This window comes from Lissotriton helveticus, chromosome 5_1, assembly GCF_964261635.1.
Source record: "Lissotriton helveticus chromosome 5_1, aLisHel1.1, whole genome shotgun sequence".
In the NCBI taxonomy this organism is placed as follows: Eukaryota; Metazoa; Chordata; class Amphibia; order Caudata; family Salamandridae; genus Lissotriton; species Lissotriton helveticus.
The window spans coordinates 523,556,322-523,574,766 of NC_136065.1; the positions used below are offsets into that span (position 1 = coordinate 523,556,322).

General features: G+C 51.0%; 1 protein-coding gene across 5 annotated transcripts in view; it reads right to left on the bottom strand.

Annotated features, from left to right (window-relative positions):
- ATP13A2 (ATPase cation transporting 13A2) overlaps positions 1 to 18,445 on the bottom strand; it is an 861,654-nt gene that overhangs the window by 465,867 nt on the left and 377,342 nt on the right. For all 5 annotated transcript variants that reach the window (XM_078642867.1, XM_078642866.1, XM_078642870.1 and 2 more), the window contains one exon: positions 18,302 to 18,378. In XM_078642867.1, the coding sequence (XP_078498993.1) occupies positions 18,302 to 18,378 (77 nt within the window). The remainder of the gene's footprint in view (positions 1 to 18,301; positions 18,379 to 18,445) is intronic.

The following is an 18,445-nucleotide window of genomic DNA, read 5'->3' on the forward strand; positions in this document are numbered from 1 at the left end:
CTCCCAGGTACTCTTTTACAAATCTCATCAGATTCAGTTCTATAACTTTGGCATATATTATTTTTTAAGGCAGAAACATGACATCACATTTTGTCTTTGAGTTGTTGAACGGCAATCGAGGTGTAAAGGTTCCAACCCTCATTTCACTCACAGTTTCATCAAAACGGCTGCTACTTCCACCGCCCAAGCCCTAACCTTTCCTAGGCGTTTATCAATACGGAATTCTGGGTGGTCTGGTACACCATGGTTCTTGTGGTGCGGGAGGGAGGGGGGGGGACGTGGGGAGCAAAAGGCGCTGCCCAGTGCGAGAGACACGTCCCAGGCCAGAAACACTTCTGTTCCTATCACTGCTCCACGAAAGATAGGCCCCGTTGAGGGGGAAAATATTAGGGGCGGCCTTAGGCATGTGCAAGCTGTGCACCTGCACAGGACCGCCAAACCCCAGGAGCCGCCACGCCAATATATATCCTTAATATAATAATCCTCCGAGGATGGATACATATTTGCGTAGCGGCCCCTTGCAGGGATTTGGCGGCCTCCGGCTCTGTTCCACTTCCAAACACCCTGACCTCCCCCTCTTCACTGGCCTCCGCGCCTGCGTTCCTCCTAGTTCCTGATTGGCTTCTTTTTTTTCCCTACCCACTGCTGGCCCGCTGGTACAGGCGTATATAACATTGCAAGCAAAATGAAGAGAATTCGTGGTATTCTAATAATACAGCTTTAGAATGAGTGCTGCTTATTAGTTTACAAGTCCTAATGTGCTACATTGTGAAGAAAGTTTCTTTATGTTTTCTTAAAAAAGCAAACCCTCTTTGAAATCTATATTTTGAAATACAGAAGTACAAACCTGGCCTCATAGGGCAGACTTTACATGGAAAGGCACTGCGATGACATGCGTGTGACGTGTGGTGACGAGCGTGGCCGTGGGGCCTCTACAGGTCCTGTCCCTTTCACATTTCAGTGTTAGCACTGATCACTTTTATTGTTGGCAGGCAGGCCTGGGAGCAGGCGGCCCCCCTCACAGCAGGAGGAGCTCAGCTCGGGTTCTAGTCACAAACCTGTTAATGTCCTTTGGTAATTCTCTCATTTTATAGGAAGTTCTTCAAATTATGCATTTCTGGCCTGTTGCATTCATCACATTAAAATGTGCAGGTGGCAACAAAAACTACTCAGAGAATCAACAGGTAATCAGCGAAATGGCTTCCTGCCAAGCGAGCCTAACGTCCAGTGTATTCCAGCACTTTAACCAGGCACTTTCTAGACTTGCAGCCACGCTCCGGTCAGCACCGGGGCAAGGACAGTGTGGGCACCCTTGTCTCTCCTCTTACTTTTCTGGTATTGAGAAGAGGCATTTTGTGGAGCGTTCTAACTTCAAGGAGCAAAATTCAGGGACAAAAAAGGTATTAAAGGGGTGATGCATGTGAAGAAAATGGGCTCCACCCCGCCCGGACCCCCTCTTCCGGGACCCCCTACCTACGCTCCCTGCCCAGGGCCGCCATGAGCCTAGAGCCGCCCCTGAAAATATTCTTTTCTAAGTAATATAAAAAACGCTACTGGTGGGAAGAACGCCCTCGGTAAGTGCAAATCAATTGTCGACAGTCGAGCTCCTCCAAGGGAAGGAAGACATTGTAATGTTCTGGTCGGGGCCTAGTGGTAATGAACTGGAGACCACACGTTACTGAGTTGGTGGTCAGTACACTGCCTGCCACGCCCAGGGTCCTGGGCCTTTTATTAATTACAGTACGTGCCCTCCGTATCCACGTCAGGCCAAACCAACTATCCCACGCTTGTGGGGGGGGGCGGAGTATCAACACTGTTCTAGACGCGGGCCATAGTGGTTGCGCCCACATACTGCAACACTACATTCCTCCTTTACCCCAAAGTGAAAAACAGGATAAACATAACATGACTTATCCAAACTTCAGAACATAGTCTCTGGAAAACTGCAAAGATGCAAAAGGAACAGTCTTACTTTTGCGTAGGCAGATGTGCAGCTCGAACCTCTTCAACGTCTGCATCGGGCCACAAAGTCTCGGTACCTCTGGGACGGCTTCGGGCAGGGGCGCAGATTGTACTTGCTTTGGCTGCGCTCACTTGACGGGGTTTGAACCAGTTCTTCCGAGTCATTCGCCTCGGCAGCTCCTGGGTAGCTTTGGGCCACTTGCTACTCGGGTCTGCTTTGGGCCAATGTGGCCGAGTCTGTTCCTGGGCATTCCACCTCGCTGGGAGCGTCTTCTTCCACTGCTTCTCTTGGGTCTTGGGTCGGTCCTTGGTAGGGCTCCGCAGGGTCGGGGAAACCATCATCTTCTCCACTCGTGATTTTCTTGAAGAATGACACGTTTCTTGTGACTCTCTCTCTACCTCTTGCCGCCGTGATCATGGTGCCATTGACGTTAGTGACAGTCCAGGGGTCTAATTCGAATGGTAGACGGAATGTTCCGCCTGGATGGCGGTCTTTCACGAGGACTCGGTCGCCTGCTTGGATGGTGCTGTCCACAGCTCTTCTTCTCCGGGACGCCTCTCTGTTAGACTTTGTTCCCTGTTCCGTGGATCGGTTGTCAGGAGTCGGAGACGATGCCCACAAGGGATGGTGTGGGATAGTGTCCATGACTGCCCTATTGAAACATAGACGGCTTGGGGGAACCCCTGTGGTGCAGTGGGGTGTCAGCCTGTATTCCCGTAAGAACTGGTAAAGGGCCAGCTCTAGGTTCTGGCCGTCTGTCATCGCAATTTGGATAGTCTTGTTCAGAGTTCTCATCAGTCTCTCAACTTCTCCATTGGCTTGAGGCCATCTTGGGGTTATCTTGCAGTGTTTGATGCAGTGTGATTGTAGGTATTCTGCGAGTTCACAGCCGTTGAAGGGGGGTCCATTGTCTGTGCGTAGTTCTTCCATTAGGCCATGGGTTGCGATTATCTTCTCCAGCTTGGGAATCACCTCAGAGGCTGCGGTGGAGGGCAGGATCTCAATCTCAGGGTATCTTGAGAAGTCATCTACTACCACAAACATGTATTTCCCGCCGGGGAGGCTGCCAAAGTCTGCGCTGGCGCGCACCCATGGAGACGTAGGTCCCTCCTCAGTGATCACAGGCGCTGGTGGGTTGGGCAGGCCGGTCGCCAGGCACACGGGACATCGTTAGACGACTTCTTCAACTCTCTTGTCGAGGCCTGGGAACCAGAGTTTGCTCCAAAGGCGGTTTTTTGATTTTACAATGCCCTGGTGTGCGCCATGGGCCAAAAGGGCTGCCTGCTGTGTGAGACTGTCGGGCAGTACCAGGCGAGGGCCTCTCAGGAGACACCCTTCCGGAGGGATAGACAGTTCGTTTCGGACCTGGTGGAGTGCTCTTAGCGTCGCCTGGGCATCCAGGGTGCGGAAGGATGCTGGGCTCTGGAGTGGTTTCCAGTTTCCCGACTTGATAGCCTGGATAGCAATTTGCATGCATTCATCATCTTTGGTGGCTTGCGTCACGTCTTCCAGGGAGATCGGCAGGGGTTTAGATCGCTCCACGATCATTCTGACGTATTCCTCCGTGGCGTCGGCTTCTGCTTCAGTGACCGGGCAGGCGTGCCTCGACAGGTAGTCGGCAGGGTTTCGGGTGCCTGGCCGATACTCCACAGTGAATTGGAATTCCTGGAGCTGGAGTACCCACTTCTCGATGCGAGGGGGGGGCCGTGAAGATGACCCTTGGAAGAGTGGGACAAGGGGTTTGTGGTCTGTGCTTACCACAAACGGGTGCCCGTACAAGTAGATGTGGAAGTGCCTGCACCCCCACAAGATGGCGATGGCCTCCCTTTCGATCTGCGAGTATCGTTGCTCCGTTGCCGTGAGGGTTCTACTCGCATACGCGACGGGGGCCCATTCCCCGCATGCTTGTTGTTGAGTCAGGACGGCTCCCAGGCCTGTCGGGCTTGCATCCACCACGAGCTGTGATTCGTTGCGAGGGTCGAAGTAGGCCAGGGTTGTGTCTGCTGAGAGTACCGCTTTGGTTTTCTGGAAGGTGGCTGTGGATTTCGTGAGATCACGGAGAGGGCCGGTGAGGTCTGACAGATCTTTGATGAACCGCCCGCAGTATGTGACCATTCCAAGAAAACTGCGGACAGCGGTCACAGATGTCGGGGCAGGGGCATCATGGATGTCCTTGACCTTGTCAGGGTCCGGTCCTACACCCTGGTCAGAGAATTTGTAGCCAAAGAAGCTAATGTCTTTTCGTAGGAACTCGCACTTTTCTCTGTGGAGGGTTAGACCTCGTTCTTGTAGCCTGGCAAAGACGGCTTGGAGGCGCCGGATGTGTTCGTCCAGGGTCGGCGCATGGACCAAAATGTCGTCGCTCACATTTAGCACGCCGTCTAGCCCTTGCAGGACATTTTGAATGATGTTCTGAAACACCTCGGCTGCGCTTGATATCCCAAGGTTGAGCCGGGTATATCTCCACAGGCCTGCGTGGGTGGAGAAGGTTGTTATCGGGCGTGAGTCCGGGTGCAGTGGGATTTGGTGGTACCCTGACCTCAAGTCCATCTTCGAAAACCACTTTGAGCCTGATAACTCTCCAATGATGTCGTCTATGGTTGGCGTCAGATGGCGCTCTCGCTTGATAGCGAGGTTGGGGATGCGCATGTCAACGCAGATCCGCACGGCGTCGGGTTGCTTCGGTTTCTTGGCTACCACGATGGGTGACACCCATGGGGTGGGCCCGCTTACCCTCTCGATGATTCCGGCTCTCTCGAGTACTCGCAGTTGTATTGTATTGTATTGTATATGGATTTATTAAGCGCGATTGCTGCCCAAGGGCGTCCAAGCGCTGAGTAAGTAGGCGGAGATGGGCAGTGCAGAAGAGATTAGAACTCGGTGGATTTAGCAAACAGTAAGGTTTTCAGCTGTTTGCGGAATGAGAGCAGGTTCGAGTTGGACCGGAGTTGTAGAGGAAGTGCGTTCCACAACTTCGAGGTGTTCAGGGAGAACATCCTGCCTCCGGCCCTAGCTCTCCTTACTCTGGGTACCACCGCCAGGAAAGCCTCCGTGGAGCGAAGGTTTCTATTTGGGTGGTAAGGAATGACTAGATTGTCATTGATTGCTGGGCCTGTCTTCCAGAAGGCCCGATGGGCAATACATAGTGCCTTAAATGCCACTCTCTGCCTTACTGGTAACCAATGTAGACTTTTTAGTCCGGGTCTGGCTGACTGAGTGCGTGGGATCTGTAGCAGGGTACGGGCTGCACAGTTCTGTACCACCTGCAACTTCCGAAGAGTCGTCTCAGGGGCCCCCACATATAGGGCGTTGTTCGAGTCTAGACGGGACTGGATCAGGCCTTGTACTGCCACCTGTTTGGCTTCCAATGGTAGAAGCGGGAGAACCTTCCTCAGTGTTCTGAGTAAGCCAAAACATGTGGCCGACAACTTGGTGGCCTGAGTGGAGAAAGAAAGACTTTTGTCCAGCCATACTCCTAGACTCTTTACACTTTCCTTAGGGGTGGGAGGGGTACCCAGACAGGGGGGCCATAAGGAGGTGAAAGGCACTGGTGAGGCTGGTCCCAGGAGCATGAGCTCCGTTTTTTCTCCGTTTAGTTTGAGGGAGGAGGTAGTCATCCACTCCTTGACGTCCTCTAAACATTTCAGCAGGCCTTCCGGAGTTTGCCTGTTGCTCTCTTGTGCCAGCGAAACCACTAGCTGGGTATCGTCGGCATACGATATGATTTTGATACCGTGCGGTTCGACGACCCCAGCTAGCGGTTTCATATATACGTTGAACAACGCAGGGCTCAAGGAGGAGCCCTGCGGTACTCCACAATTTAGTGGTTTGCTGGATGACACTGTTTTCCCGTCAAAGATCTGAAAAGATCTATTGGTCAGGAAGGAGTCGAACCACCTCAATGCGTCGCCTGATACGCCGATGTTATATCGACGGTTCAGCAAGGTGGCATAGCTGACCGTATCGAAGGCTGCACTTAAATCAAGGAGGATCACTGCCACTGATCCTCCTGATCTAGTACTCTTCGTGATTCTTTGGTAACCGCTAACAAAGCGGTTTCAGTACCGTGCTTCGGCCTGAAGCCTGTTTGGGACGTATCTAGTAGTAAGTTGTTCTCAAGGAACTGGACTAGCTGGGCGTTTATGTACTTCTCCAGGACCTTGCTTGCCCAGGGGAGCAGTGAGATGGGGCGGTAACTGGAGTGATTGTCTGGATCCAGATTGTTTTTTTTTTAGTAACGCTCGCACCATAGCTCGCTTCCAAGCGGTGGGCACTGTACAGGAGGAAATGGAAGAGTTTAGTAGCTCCAAAATTAAAGGCAAGATGGCTTGGCTTGCATGTATCAGAGTTTCCGGTGGGGCTGGATCACGAGGGGAGCCCGATTTAACTTGGCGTGCCACTTTGCCGAGGGTGTCATGGTCTAGTAGGGGAAAGTGCTCAAGACTTGGCTGGTCTGGGGAAGGAGGGTGTCTTGAGGAGGGTAGGTCGGTTGCATCTGGACTTGTGGCTGCTGTTGGGAAGGTCGAGTAAATTTTGGAAACTTTATTGTGGAAAAATTCCGCAAGCTCATTACATTGTTCCTGGGTTTTAGTCAAAGGAGGTGCTGTGTTCACTTTAGTACATTGTTTTATTATATGAAAAATTTCCTTGGGCTTGGATTTGGCTTCCATAATTTTGTCCGAAAAATAGGTAGCCTGGGCCGCCCTGACCCCTTCTCTGTAGGCCTTGATTGCCTCTTTGTATTGTACCTTTTTTTCCGGTAGGAAGTCTAGACGCCACGCTCTCTCTCGTTGCCTACAGAGGCGTTTTTTATCTCTTAGGGGATCTGAGAACCAGGGTGCTGATTTATGCAGTCTCTTTGAGGTGGATCTACGAAAAGGGAGAATCGTGTCCAGAGAGTTCGTGATCCAACCTTCATAATTTTTATTTGCCACATTGGGGTCTGTGCAGGGGGGTGGGCGGGTGGAGTCTAGGTTGCTTATCCAGGATTCCATGGGGAGTTTTGCCCAATTCCTCCTCGTTGTGACTTGGGGGGTCGGCAGGGGGGTTTTGTAGGTGACCCAGGTCAGCGGGATTAAAAAATGGTCCGACCAGGGGAGGGGAGTGGGTTGGTCCACTATCAGGTTGGTGCAATTGCTAAAGATAGGATCAAGTAGGTTGCCCCTCTCATGAGTAGGGGCTGTGACCAGCTGGGTTAATTGAAGAGCTCCTAGGTCATCAATTAGTTCCGTAGCAATGTGATCTAAAGGGGAATTGAAATGGAAATTAAGGTCCTCTAAGACCGTGTAGTTAGCGGAGGTCATGAGTCGTTTGGCTAAGATATCTGGAAGAGACCTATGGAACAGTTTGGCGGGCTCCGGAGGGCGGTATATCAGAGTGCCGGAGAAGGTACTGTTCGCATTAAAATCTATGCTAAATTCAAGACTCTCGCACTCAGGAATGGTTTCAGCTGTGATCCGACAGCGATACTGGTCTTTTAGTATTATAGCCAGACCTCCTCCTCTCCCCTCTGGCCGGTCTAATCTAAAGATTTGAAAACCAGCGGGTAAGGCTGAGACTATGTCTGGGTCAGATTGGGATGTGAGCCATGTCTCTGTTAAAAAGATAGCATCTGGCTTGTGCTCCTCAAGCAGCAAGGCAATTTGTGTGCTGTGCTTCGGCAAGGATCGACAGTTTAGTACATACATACAGTATTTCTGTGGAGCGGCCGGCGGAGTGGTGCTGCGAAAGGAGTGTTTGCAGCCAGGGCAGCGAGAGGGGAGCTCCGATGGTGCATAGATGTGAGTACAGTGAGCAGCAGTTGTACTTCCTATGATGTGGATAGCTGCCGCGCTGTACGTCTTGCCCTGGTTTATGTGGGAGCCAGGGGGTGTGGCCCCTGGTCCCGTGTGGTCGCGGACGGGCTCAGACGGGCTTGCCTTTGGCGCGCCTTCGGCACACCGCCGGCGCGCCCGCTGCGCCCGTCCGCTGCGCCTGTGACAATGCAGTCCCGAAAACCCCACACAGGCGTAGTGGGCGCCTGGTGCCGTAGGCGTATACCTGTACCCTCGTGGGATGGAGCACTGGTCGAGTGTCTAATGTCCTGTATACACTGGCCTCCATTAGATTTATCGTCGCTCCGGTGTCAATCAGGGCCGCCACAGCTTGATCCTGCACGTTTACTGTGCACATGGGTTCTGCAGATGGTGTATCTGCCAGAGTGTTGAGCATTCGCACCACGTGGACGGAGGCTGCGTCCGCCTCGTCATCGTCCATGTCGCTGTTGGTGGAGGCGTTTGGCAGTGGTTCTAGCTGTCTCACTCTCCGGGGCGGGCCACTGGGCTTTCTCTTCTATGTTGATAGACACACACTTGCAAAGTGGTTGGCTTTCCCACAGGCGCTGCAGATCTTTCCTTGTGCTGGGCATGCTCCGTTGTGGGGCGCTGCTCCTCCGCAACATGCACAGGCGCGGTCGTGGGAGGAAGGAGTTGGGCCTGGCCTCCCTCGCCGGGGTTGTCTTGTGCGTGTGTCGGTGGCACTGGTCTTGATGGCGCACACTGGTTCTACCTTGACTGCGACTGCGGGTTTTGGCTCCATGTGTGCGGCTCTTGCTTTCGACAGTTCTTTGGACCGCCCTAACGCCAGGATGTCGCGCATGGGCATGTTGTCCGTTTCTAGGACTCTTTCTCGCGTTTTGAGGAAGCACAGCCCTGAATGAACTGGGCGCGGATCTCGTCATCGGCGTCCGGGAGGGTGCACGTGCTGGCCAGCTTTTTTAGTCTCGCATAGAAGACGTCCACCGATTCTTCTGGGAGCTGGCGGGCTTGGCGGAGCAGGAATCTCTCATAATCCGCGCTGGCGAATGGTTCGAAGTATTCCGTTATGGCGTCGCGTAGCGTGGTGTAGTTCCGGGGCGGGCCTCCTTCTACCACGTCTTTCGAAATGTCGTGGATCGCCTCACCTCCCAGGTGCAAAAGCATCGCACGCCGTCGCTCAACTGCAATGTCCGCTGCCACGAAGTAGTTCTCCAGGCGTTCCACCCACTTCCTCCCCCGGGCCGCCTGTGATGGCGGCGTGCCAGTGACTGAGAAAGGTTCTAGCGGGGGCACTGTGGCCATGGCCATCGGGGGAGGCGGAAGGGGTCGACAGCCGGACGTGCCTTATCACCAGGGGGGTCAGGAGCACAGGAGGACGCTGGGGGTATCTTCTCGGGGCCGTGGAACGTCTCAGCAGCGTTGCACGCGGGATGCGTGAGAAACGGCAGGGTCTCCGCACGCGAGATGCGTGGGAAACGGCCGGGGCCGCAGCGTCGCATGCGGGAAGCGTGAGGGATCGCACGCCAGGCACACGTGGCAGGCTCAGCGGCGTAGAGGGCTGGCGCTCGGCCAGAGGCGGGTGCGGCTGGTGGAGGAGCGCGGCTGAGGTGCTGGGGCCGCGAACACGCACCTGAGGCCACAAGGCCGATTGCCAGGGCAGAGCGGCGGGGCCACTGTCAGGCGGGGCCCTCGTCGCAGGAAGCACCTGCTCACTGGAGCGTCGGGGAGTCGCGGAGAGTCCCGATGGCAGGGGACGCTGGTGCAGCGCGGCTGGGCCGCACACCGGTAAGGCCTTCTGCTTGGTCGCCGGGACAACTCTACCGGCGGGGGTGCGCTGAGCACGCCGTTTGGGGCAAACTGCAGGGGCAGCAGACGTCGGCCCGTGAGTGGCAGAGCGGCGGTGCGTGGCACGCGATGGGGTGGCGAGACCACCTCGTCGCCAGTGTAATGTTCTGGTCGGGCCTAGTGGTAATGAACTGGAGACCACACGTTACTGAGTTGGTGGTCAGTACACTGCCTGCCACGCCCAGGGTCCTGGGCCTTTTATTAATTACAGCACGTGCCATCCGTATCCACGTCGGGCCAAACCAACTATCCCACGCTTGTGGGGGGGGCGGAGTATCAACGCTGTTCTAGACGCGGGTCATAGTGGTTGCACCCACATACTGCAACACTACAGACATGTCCAGAGTTCCTTCACAGTGCACAAACGAGTCGTGTATTTTCGACAGCCCTCGAATGAGGGGAGGTCTGCGCTTAAGAGTACACCGGTGGAAATAATGTACCAAATATGTATATACATTCCAGAGGTTCAAGCACATCTTCGAGCTTTTTGTTCACGCGCAGCTACACAATGCACCTTGATCACAATCAGCAGCAGCATGTGCCATTCAAGTACTGAAATCCCATTGGCAGCATTACCAATGCCACGCAACCATGGCACGCATCTACACCCAATATTCCAGCACTGAAACTCGCCCACAGCTCTGCTGGGACACCTAAATCTGAGCCTGCAGCAGTTCCGCACTCCAGACGCCAAAACGTAACCCTTCCTGATTTACCTCAACCCAGCCCTGCCCAGCACCTACACCTGCGATTCTCGTACTGTGATCCGCACTCACACAGGCACGCGCACTTGATGCGGCTCTTTCCTACGTACTACTCTGCCAATGCCAATGACCTACCGACACCCTGCCCCAGAGCTAAAACGGGCTGATAAGCACACTGCGCATGTATCATTCATTTCATTTCATCAACTTTTATTCGATTATAGGCTTGTATAATCATAAAAAGTACATTTAAAACAGGGAAATATAACATAGTCAAAAGGAAAAAAGTCAATGTGCAAATGATCACAGAACTGGCATCGCTATACCGAACAAAAGATGTCAAAAGCGGGTTACTGTTATACAAGTGAATCAAGTTTAGAAGTTGACTTTGCGACGAGTTGATATTACAATTTTAAGAAAGGTCGCTATCATTTTTGCTTCATGCGGGGATTTCGGGGATTGTAAGTGAGAAAGTGCTGAATGTGATTGTCTAAGACCGCTTGAGCGGAGGAGGGGCAAAATCCATGTTTTCCTTGCTAGTCTGTAGTACTTGCAGAAAAGGACAACATGTATCGTTGATTGTTCAGAGACTCCGTCGCAAGGGCAACTCGTCAATTTTCTGGACCAGTTCTTCATTTCTGGAAATGAGACCAGACGGAAAAAAAGATTGAACCGGAGTCTTGTGATTAAAAACTTTTCATAGTTTGAGAGGAAGTATGTCAGGTATGGCTGTATGAGTTTCCCTGTCTGCAATATGCGAGATTTTTCATTATGTTTTTTGGTAATCTCAGTTTGGTTGCGGAGTTCCCTTAAGTGGCCCATACATAGTTCCTTCAAATGTTTCTTCGAGATATCTTCTATTGAAGGGGGTTCGAGGAAGTAGTGCTCGCAGTCAAGGTCTAGAAAAAATTTGTGAATGTAATTGAGCCAGGGTATTTTTTTCCAGTACGCTAGGCCGAGACATTCAGGGATGAGGGAACGGGTGATGTGACTTTCGGGGTTACACCATATACGCTGCCACAGTAGGATGGGCTGGCATCGTATGGTGTCGGTCATATATTCCATACCCAGTTCCCGATGTGAGGCTAGGATCGGGGAGCTTTGGGGGAGAGCTAGGATGTATTTGATAAAAGCGTTCTCAGTAACCTGGAGTTGGTCGATACATCCATGGCCCCAGATGCCTGCTCCGTACGTGGCCACACTGTGGCATTTTGCATAGTATATCGTTAATAGTTCCGCTGGAGCTGGTTTGCCTAGTTTCCTTGAAAACGCACTTAATGCTGATACTGCGCGACGGAAACTGAGGTTTCTAGCTTCCACTGTCTTACTCCAGATCATTGTGTCTTCCACTAAAATGCCCAGGTATGGGTATACCGATGTTTTTTCTAGTCTACTGTTGTTAATGGATATGGGCTTGGAGACTCCTGGTCTTGGTCCGATGGTCATTGTGAAAGTTTTTTTAATATTAACTTTCAATCCCAGGGAGTCCATGAAAGTCACATATTTATTTAGCTGTCGCTGGAGTTGGTTGGATGTCCGTGCCAGGATGACAGAGTCGTCGGCATATAGGAGGATTGGTATCGGGCGATGGTCTATCTGCGGGAGGTCCAGGCTCCCTTCCAGCATGGCCTGTTCGAGCCCGTTTGTGTATAAATTAAACAGGAAGGAAGCCAGCACGCACCCCTGCCTTACTCCTCGTGATATTTTAAAGGGACGTGATAGTTCGCCGCCAATGCCAAAACGGACTCGACCTTCTGCGTTGGTATATAGCTCTCTCAGGAAGGCTAGTATGGGAGGGTCCACTCCGAGGTTTTCCAGGATCTGCCATAGCTTTGCATGCTGTACGCAATCGAAAGCCGCGCTTAGGTCTACATAGACCAGATAGATGTTACCTCCTTTAGCGCGTGTGTACTTTCCAGCCAAAAGGACGAGGTTTAGGGCCTGTTCCACCGTTCCGAGCCCCTTCTGGAAACCATATTGCAGGTCAGTGATGATGTTATTCTCCCGGGCCCAAGATTGTAGTCGGTCCAGGAGTATTCGACCTGCAATCTTGCCCGTGGAGTCCAGAAGGGAGATTGGTCGGTAGCACGCGGGGTCGTTGCGGTCCCCTTTCTTAAAGATGGGCAGTAATGTAGATGTGGACCATGATTGGAAGAGACCGGTTTCGGCAACTGCTGCCATTACCCGTGTGATTATTATTGACCAATAATCAACATTATGTAGGAACAAGTCCATGGGAACCCCGTCTGGGCCGGGGGCCTTGCCAGGTTTTGAGGCCTCGATTGCCTTTCTGACCTCGTTGAGGGTAAAACGTAGCCTAATGGGATAGATATTTCTCTTGGCTGTTTCAGAGTCTTGTGTTTGAATTGTTTGAGCAGCACCCGTTGGTATTGCAAAGATTTTTGTAAAGTGGGAGACCCAGTCGTCCTCAGTTATTGCCACATCAAGGTGGTTTGGGTCAGTGATGTTAGCCAGAAAGGGTGATCTTATGGTCTGCCAGAAAGCAGTGCTATCTTTCTTTGCTGCACTGTCGTGTAGTTGAAGCCATAGATCTTGCTTTATCTGCTTTTTGCGATTTTTCCGGGCGATATTATAGATTTTTCTCCGTTGTGAGATTATTTGGAGATCCCTCGGTTTCTGTCTTAGGGCTTCTTTAAGGGATGTAAGGGTCTTTCGACAGTCAGTGTCAAACCATCTCGTGGTAGGAAGTCTTGGCTTGTTTTTAGTGTTTATGAATAGCTCGTCCCTTATTGATTCCTGGATGTTATAAAAGGAGGTGATAATTATTTCTGGGGATGCCTCGGGGGACAAACAGTTCGTTAACCAGAGATGCGTTTTTTCGAGGACCCTTTGTGTTATCTCTTCTGGGTCGATCTTTGACCATTTAATTGCGTAGCCATTCGTCTTCCTCATGGCCAGCGATTGTTGGTCAAGGGAGCTGGCTTTTGCAGAGAGTGTTCCAGCTTTTTTCATGAGGATTTCCACACTAAGAGGATAATGGTCACTGATTGGATTAGACCCTATTTTATAGTTTTTTAGTTGCCCATTATAGGAGTTTGAAGCTAAAATATAGTCGATGGTAGACAGAGAGCCTCGCCCGTGAAAGGTGGGTAGAAAATCCTGCACCGGGTTGACTAGTTCGTTAGCAAAGTCAAGGTCTAGGGTGAAGAGGATTTCATTTAGTTTGTTACCACCCAACGTGTGCACATAGTGGGGAATGGGATTTCCGAGTTCGTTCTGGAGCCCACAGTTCCCATTTTTGTAATTTGGGCACAATGATAAATTGAAGTCACCTCCCCAGATGTAGTTGAGTATGGAATTGGGATTTGTCTTCAGAAGTAAAAGTAAGTATGCCGCTATTTCGTCTAGGTATGAGCAGCATTCCAGAGTACCGGTGTTATTATAGTAATTTATGAATACATATAAGTTTTTCTTTGATTCCGTTGGTTGTGTGACTTGAATGATTTGAAAGATGTGTGTTTCCTTTAATAGTTTTACAGTAAGTGGAACAGTATTAGAAAAATAGATCATAAGTCCACCTTTTGGTCTTCCCATAGTACTAGGTACTGCTTTGGTGAAGAATGTTTTGTAGCCCACTAAATGAAGTGGAGTTGTGCGCCAGGTCTCCTGTAGGCACAGAATTTGGTTGCTCCTTGCTGTGTCGAGCCATGAGGGACAGGTTATTTTTGTTGTTAAACCTGCAACGTTCCAGTAGGCAATGGCTAGGCTCAGAGTTGGTAGTTCCTTCGCAGTTGCGAGTGTTGTCGGGTTGTTGATATTCGCTGAGGCTTGTTGGACACGTATTCCCAAGTTGATATCACGTTCTGCCCGAGGGATGTTTGGTGGAAGCTTTTTTGAGTGTAGAGATAGTACCTCGGACTTTGGAGATGTTGCATGCTGCTTGGAGATTGCTAATTGTGACCTGATATCAAATATTTGTTTGCTAAGTTTGTCCCGGATTGGTCAGTCGACCATTTCGAGACAATCGAAACGGTTTTGGGTTGGAAAGCCCTGCCATCCTTCGTAGGTTTGGCAGGGTCCGTCCTGCCAATATGGCCTCTGGCGTTCTCTGGGCCTTTCTCTTGGTCCGCCCCTAGCTATATGGTCATAAGGGTTTTCAATCTGTTTCCATGGCGCTTGATACCATGGCTCCTGATTCCACGGCTCTTTGGGGAGCTGGTGCCATGCCCAGGGTGGAGGGTTACGCTGCTGTTTCGCTGGGGGATAGAAGAAAGAAAGGTGTCGAGCATCGATCCCCCCTTTTTTGTCGAGCTGAGGCCATGCACAAATATAGTCTACTGTTGAGGGATCTCTGCACGTTATAATGATACAGTCTCCGCGTATTGATTTTGCCGTTTTGCCTATCCAAGCTACCCTACGGGCTGTGATTATTCCACCCGATAGATGGGATTCGAGAGGTCTATTAATGCTTAGCCACTGCATGGCTTTATTTTTAAGTGACCATGCAGTTTCTGGTGTATCATCAGTTAGCTCTGGCACTCCTGTGAGGACTAATGTGTAGGGAGTAGCTTCCGGGGGCAAGTATACAGGACGTCTAGTTGGTGGAGGTTTTTTGGGTGTATTTTTTGGAGTCTTTTGAGAGGGAATGAATTCAGTGGAAGGGTTTCGGACCTTTTTTCTAAGCAGGCTCTGCTGGTGTCTGTCTTTATCATTGGGCCTGGAGTATCTGTCTTGTCTGTATCTGTGCTTACTGTTTGGTGTACAGTTATAGCAGAAGGTTTCTCTTTCTGAGGTTGAGACGTTTTAACTGCAGGTTTGGGAAGTGTGATGTTTTGTTTGAAGTTTTTCTGTGCTAGGGACGTTGGGTTTGTGTGGTTAACTGTTTTAGGCGTGGGTACTTGATTCTGTTTTTTGGGTGGCTGCGAAGTGTTACGCTGCCCCTTTATTTCTATACGGGTATTAGAGTCTAGGAGGGTGGCCGAAATTATAGTTAGTTGGGCTTCGAGATTTCTAATGCTGAATTGAATGGGCTTTAGATATTGATATAAGAGGTCTTTTATTGTGGTAAGAACTTGCGAGGTGATTCTGCAAGTTTTACATTGATTTCCCATATAGTCGTTTGAGATTGCCTTGTGTGGGAGAATAGTTTCTGGGAAAATTAATGTGCTATGGGACGTGGAGTTTAAATGAGTTGTTGTGTGTTCAGAGCACGGGACACTAGGTAATTCGTCATTATTTACTGAACGTGTTTTTGGGATTGCTCCTTCCCTATCACCTTTCTGGGGGGGGTTTTCATTGGATTGAGCGTCCCCCTGAGTTTGACAACCGGCTAGATCAGGGGTTGCTTCCATGTCGTCAAATGTTATGGAGAGGTCTGACTCAGAATGTGTAACTGACAGGTCTACCACCGACGGTACTGTGTTTAAATCAGGTACTGACAGTGTCACTGGAAGAGAACAATCTTGTGTATTGAGATTGATGGGAGAGGTAGCGTTTGCTATAGCGCCTAATGAGGAACGCTTCGCGTGTGCACTCATAAGGTCTAATGATACTCTCTTCTCCATCAGGGCTATGCTCTGGTTTATTGTCTCAGGGACACGCGAAATGAATAAATCAATAGGGCCTGTTACTTGTGCTACCTCCTGCGCGTGTTTAGATTTTGGCTTAGAGGTGCTCCTTGTTTTTGGTGGCATGTTTGTTTGTTGGATCAGTGATAAAAGAGAGGTGGCCCGGTCCGGTCTCTACCGGGCACTAACGGGCAACAACGGGCCCGCCCTTGGCCCGGGCTTCGCCCGGGCGTCGACCCGCGCGCGTCCCGCGATGCGCGTTATGAGCCCTGTTTAAGTAGGTGTGTTGTAGGGAAGGGGCGTGGCACTGGGAGGGGGCGCGGCTCACGCTGGAAGAGGGAACAGCTGGTGTTACTAACGCTGTCCCTCGCAGTCCCGGGGCCGCGCCTCTCACCTCCTCTGCGGCCTCGCGTCTCCTCGCTCAAGGTCCCGGTCAGCTTTGGCAAATGAGGGCTGCTCCTGCAGCAATGGCAATTCACGCTTTAAAAACGCTAGAAAGTCAGTTCAAACAGCAACCTCTATGGCGAGCGGCTCCCGCGAAGCGGGGGCGCGAGAGGTTTTGTACGCCTTGTAGGGGGCGGGGCACTGGGAGGGGGCGCGGCTCACGCGGGAAGAGGGAACAGCTGGTGTTACTAACGCTGTCCCTCGCAGTCCCGGGGCCGCGCCTCTCACCTCCTCTGCGGCCTCGCGTCTCCTCGCTCAAGGTCCCGGTCAGCTTTGGCAAATGAGGGCTGCTCCTGCAGCAATGGCAATTCAGGCTTTAAAAACGCTAGAAAGTCAGTTCAAACAGCAACCTCTATGGCGAGCGGCTCCCGCGAAGCGGGGGCCGCGAGAGGTTTTGTACGCCTTGTAGGGGGCGGGGCACTGGGAGGGGGCGCGGCTCACGCGGGAAGAGGGAACAGCTGGTGTTACTAACGCTGTCCCTCGCAGTCCCGGGGCCGCGCCTCTCACCTCCTCTGCGGCCTCGCGTCTCCTCGCTCAAGGTCCCGGTCAGTTTTGGCAAATGAGGGCTGCTCCTGCAGCAATGGCAATTCAGGCTTTAAAAACGCTAGAAAGTCAGTTCAAACAGCAACCTCTATGGCGAGCGGCACCATGTATCATTCACTGTGCACCGGGAAGCGTCGCTTGCGAGAACAAGGAAATAGAATATTCCACTGAAAGCTATGTGGCATCAGCTAGCACCCTCAGCAGCACCCTTGCCAGGCGATGACGTACATCACCGCTGGGTGAAGAGACATGCTGGCATGTTGTAACCGCTTGCAAAGTCATCGTGTTTTAAAGACTTATAATCATAAATCATTATTATTACTCTTTTTTTAAATAATTTTTTATTGAGCAGAGCATAGGTAGGGTCAGAACAATAAAAAATACAAAAAGTCAGTTTGGATAACGGAAACGTATACAAAATGTTTAAAAGCTTTTTCTATAAAAACCTGGAAAAAAGGGGGATTTTTTGTTCTTTTTTCCTTGAATACTGTCAAGCCAGGGGCAGTCAATGTTATTGAAAATTTTAAAAAAATTATAATAAATCATTATTACTCATATAGCACACTTCCATTTGGCTGGTATCTAGGCGCTTAAAACGTGTTACCTAGAAGCCAATTTAATATTGCTCATGTTATCGACCTCGGACAGATGAAACGCTTAATGGACCCACTGAAATTCAGACCTGTGACCTTCAGGTAACTTACAGACCTCAACAATGGATGAATTAGTCCACTGGGCTATCTTACAGGCTTTTTTTGAGGGCACAAAGCTGCAGCTGGAAAGGAATTCCGTCTACTTGTTTGAAGAACAAGTTACAATCAAATGTAGTGCCAACTGCTTTCACACACTAGCTACACCAATCTCCAGTACAGGCTTACATCACACACAAGTGGTCCAGCGCCAGAATCTTTGTAGGTTTCCTTTACACACAGTGGTATACAGCATGCAACAGTAGTTCAAGCTTCCCTCACACAGAGAACGTGTACAACTCGGCCAGCAGCAGGCACACATCTCCTCACACAGACCAGGAAGAGCAGAGGTAGAAACAGAACAACCTTCTGTCATACATACAATCTATGTACCACATGCACTAGCATTTAAAGATGCCAACATATGCCCAACAGAGACAGCAATGCATGCTATGTGCTTGGGGGTGGGGAGTGTCGGCATGATGGTACTATAGTGGATGTGCGTGATTGTCCATGTCGCCTGTCACTTTATATTAACCGACTTCACTCCGCTCCAGATTCTCGCGAGAACACCATGATGCAACTCTACTGCCAGCACCCTCAAAGCACGATGCTCATTCTCTCCATGTGCCTCTCTGCAGATTTCGAATCGCCCGGCTCTTAACATTTCTGCATAGTTAGCATGTCCCCGGGTGCCCTGAAGTAGCCGCCAAGTGGCAGGTTAGCGCTGCACAAAATACATACACACAGTGAGTGGTGGCAGGTTTTCAGAAAGTAATGCTGCACTTACCATGAAGGTCTCAGCGATCCCGTGTTCGAGGGCCCCGTAGTTGGTGTGGGGGGCTGCCAGCAGCCTGCTGTTAACTTCTGTAAATGTAGATAAAAGAACAAAAAATCTGTTAGGTTCCAGATGATCAACACGCTCTCTACAGAA